Genomic DNA, 2,455 nt, shown 5'->3' with positions numbered 1-2,455 from the left:
TCTAGATCTGGGCAGTATCGGAAATGGCATTTGCCTTTTTGCTTTTAGAATTTAATGGAGCAATATTTTTTTCCTGAATTCTAAATGTAGACTTTTAGCCAGGCCCAGTGCCACTTTTAAGTTATAAGAATCACAAAAGGTTGATTTCCTTCTCAAGATACCGAATTTCTCATTTTGCCATTTCGTTTTTGAGAAGCAGGGAAGGATAATAGAGCAGGGGATCTGGGAGTTGGGAGGGATTGAGGGAGATCATTTGCCTTTCAGCAATATTTCCAGATTCTCCATACTCTGTTAAACTCTCCAAGATGAGTATTCTGAGGTGTCAGGCCTACTGCAGTGTCAGGAAGGTCTGGGGGTACATGATGAGCTGTTTTATTTCCCCCAAAACAATAATAAGCACAGGTAGAAACATGAGCACAGCTATCTTCTGTGCTCATCTTCACCATTCTGCCACCAGGTGGGCACTTATCGGTCTCCAAGATCCACTTGGCTGGCCATCATGGGACAAAAACAGACGCTCTTTCATACTTTCCAATTTCAAATTATACCCTCATATAGTGTCTTTTCCAGTAGGTCAGTAGATGTCAGTGAGACCTTGTTCTTGTTCAGTTGCTCATTTGTGTCCAACTCTGTGACCCAATGGACTGCAGCACGCCAGGCTCCTCTGTCCGCCACTGTCTCCCAGAGTTTGCTCATATTCATGTCCATTGAGTCAGTATATGTCAGTTAATTTTCATTCATGCCCTTTTAAGATTATCTCCTTTGTCAAAACTCACCACTAGTTTCACCTGCCTTGGGAAACCCATCTCTGAATGTTACTTAACTCGTCTCCTAGCTAGCATCTTTTCCTCTAAACTTGTAAAAGGATACTTTGCAGTTTACAAAGAGCTTTCACCTAATTTACCCCTTGCTTCTCACAAAAATTCTATGAAGTGGAAATTGTGCTCTTCACATGACAACTTTTCTGGCACTTTCCCAGTGTCTCAGCTTCAAACCCTGTACCAGGAAAACCTCATGGGGTCCTCTTTAAAAGATTAGTATATTTAATTTGCATTAATTAAATTAGGCCACTTCTTTTTAAAAAGATAGCCAATGCCAGGATTAATCTAACTCCTTAAAATGGAACTTCAAAGTCATAAATATGCTTGAATAATCACTGTAAGACGTGTGTTCTCTCAAATATATCCTTGGGAGATCACAGACATCACATAGAGATTTAGTAAAAATGACCACCCATGAGGTGCTTAATGATTCTCTGTTTTTCTGCTACCCCTAGTGTAGCTTTGACAGAGCCTGGGAAGGAGAGACGAGGAGGCATGCCTTCAGCTTGGTCTCAATATCCTGAAGCTGATCCCACCCTGCTACCATCAAACATTCACTCGGAATCAAAGGTGCCAATTCCAAATCAAGACCCTAATGATTTCTCCCAAGCGAACCAGGCCTACGGAGAGGCTGTGAGCTGGTGGCCACTGGATCTGAGAAGGGGGAGCCTCAGGACATCCCCCAGCCAGAGGGCTCTGAGACGGAGCAGCAATATCCTCTCAGGATCTGTCAGTTTGGAGACCTTCCGGGAGAGAAGCCAGGGTGCGGTCAGCTTAAAGTGTCCAGGTATCACAGAAGCACAGGAGACCAGTTCAGAAAGGCGAGCAGAACTCCCCCTAGGGAAGAAGCTCACCAAAAGTTTTTCCCAAAGCTCGATGCACTTTAGCTCTGAGGGGAAAGTTCACAAAAAGTCCCCGGTGGCCCACAAAGACTCAAAGCTGTATAGGACATTGCCCTTGCGGAAGCTGGAAGGCAGCCATTGGAGATGTCGGGGACCTTTCAGCTACTGCTTCCTGAACCGAGGGCAGGATGAAGATGGTGATGAGGACGAAGAGGAGGGAGAGGCCACCCATCAAGTCTCTTGCCTCTTTCGACCACAGATGACTCAAGCCATGCCAGACCCAACCAGCCCACCCCTGGCTATTGGAATTCAGAAGCAAGGAGGAGAGCTGTCCAGAGGTTCAGTGCTGAAGGTCTGGGCCGAAGACTTGAGTGGCCCAGATGATGTGGACTTCAGCAACCTAGCTTTTGATGCCCAGATTGCAAGGATAAATGCCCTTAAGGAGAGCACATATACAATGCCCGATGGGTTCCTCGCAGCCCAAAATGATGCCAATGAGCTGCTCTGCCTTGTCAGGGCAACCAAGGGAAAGAAAGAGGAGTCACGCCCTGAAGCATATGACCTAACACTTTCTCAGTACAAGCAGCTATTATCCATTGAGTCCAGACAGTTGGGAAGTGCCTGTCGGAAAATGGCAATGGCTGAGAAAAGCCCAGAAGAGATGCTCCTAGCTATGACTTCCAGCTTTCAAGTGCTCTGTTGCCTAACAGAAGCCTGCATGCGATTAGTTAAAGTCGTGAACTCCGAAACACAGCGGCAGGAAATAGTAGCGAAGATCGATGAAGTGGTCAT

At 45.9% G+C, this 2,455-nt stretch overlaps 1 protein-coding gene across 1 annotated transcript in view; it reads left to right on the top strand.

Annotated features, from left to right (window-relative positions):
* Window positions 1-2,455, top strand: part of FRMPD4 (FERM and PDZ domain containing 4) — a gene marked incomplete at its 5' end in the record, with an annotated part of 11,499 nt that overhangs the window by 8,818 nt on the left and 226 nt on the right. Inside the window, one exon of the mRNA XM_010847133.1 lies at window positions 1,282-2,452. Coding sequence (XP_010845435.1) covers window positions 1,282-2,452 — 1,171 coding nt within the window. The remainder of the gene's footprint in view (window positions 1-1,281; window positions 2,453-2,455) is intronic.

This window comes from Bison bison, unplaced genomic scaffold (assembly GCF_000754665.1).
Source record: "Bison bison bison isolate TAMUID 2011002044 unplaced genomic scaffold, Bison_UMD1.0 scf7180017849368, whole genome shotgun sequence".
Taxonomy (NCBI): domain Eukaryota; kingdom Metazoa; phylum Chordata; class Mammalia; order Artiodactyla; family Bovidae; genus Bison; species Bison bison.
The sequence above is the reverse complement of the archived record's forward strand: the minus strand, read 5'-3'. Positions and strand labels throughout refer to the sequence as shown.